Raw genomic sequence first — 518 nt, forward strand, 5'->3', positions numbered from 1 at the left:
ATGACCTACCTCCTCTGGAGGACACATCTCGTGGCCCTCAGGTCCAGTGATACCATTATCTATCATCTCCTGGGATTTCTAAATGAAAAATAAACAAAAAGACATTTTTTTTTATTACAAAATCATCAATTATAGTAACAATGTGATCTATGATACTACTGAGCCTAGTGATGTTTTTTTTCATTTCAGAATATTCTTTTTAAAAGGTCTCAAGTACAAAAAGAATTGGGCAACAGGCAGTCTATGTAAGGCCTCTCCTTCCAATATTAACAAGAACATACACATCATATTGCTAGTATTTATAGTTAACAGATATATCTTAAATATTTAATATGACATTATTTATATAAATCTTAGTCATTATATCTACTAATTGTTACAATTATTATCATTGATACAAGATCAAGAGAAGTCCGTCAGCCGGCGAGACAGGAACTGGTGACCAGCACAACAGAGAATAGAAATTTGATTTAATGGTTCTACCTCTGCAATTAAATGTCCGTTTTCAGCGTGGACCA

At 33.2% G+C, this 518-nt stretch overlaps 1 protein-coding gene across 1 annotated transcript in view; it reads right to left on the bottom strand.

The window, feature by feature from the left end:
- Positions 1-512, bottom strand: part of LOC110458954 (dihydropyrimidinase-like) — a 10,143-nt gene extending 9,631 nt beyond the window's left edge. Inside the window, exons 1-2 of the mRNA XM_021510949.1 lie at positions 484-512; positions 10-78 (exon numbers count right to left, since the gene is read on the bottom strand). Coding sequence (XP_021366624.1) covers positions 10-66 — 57 coding nt within the window. The 5' untranslated portion in view covers positions 67-78; positions 484-512. The remainder of the gene's footprint in view (positions 1-9; positions 79-483) is intronic.
- Positions 513-518: the final 6 nt, after the last annotated feature.

Source organism: Mizuhopecten yessoensis, unplaced genomic scaffold, assembly GCF_002113885.1.
Source record: "Mizuhopecten yessoensis strain PY_sf001 unplaced genomic scaffold, ASM211388v2 scaffold9873, whole genome shotgun sequence".
Classification (NCBI taxonomy): Eukaryota; Metazoa; Mollusca; class Bivalvia; order Pectinida; family Pectinidae; genus Mizuhopecten; species Mizuhopecten yessoensis.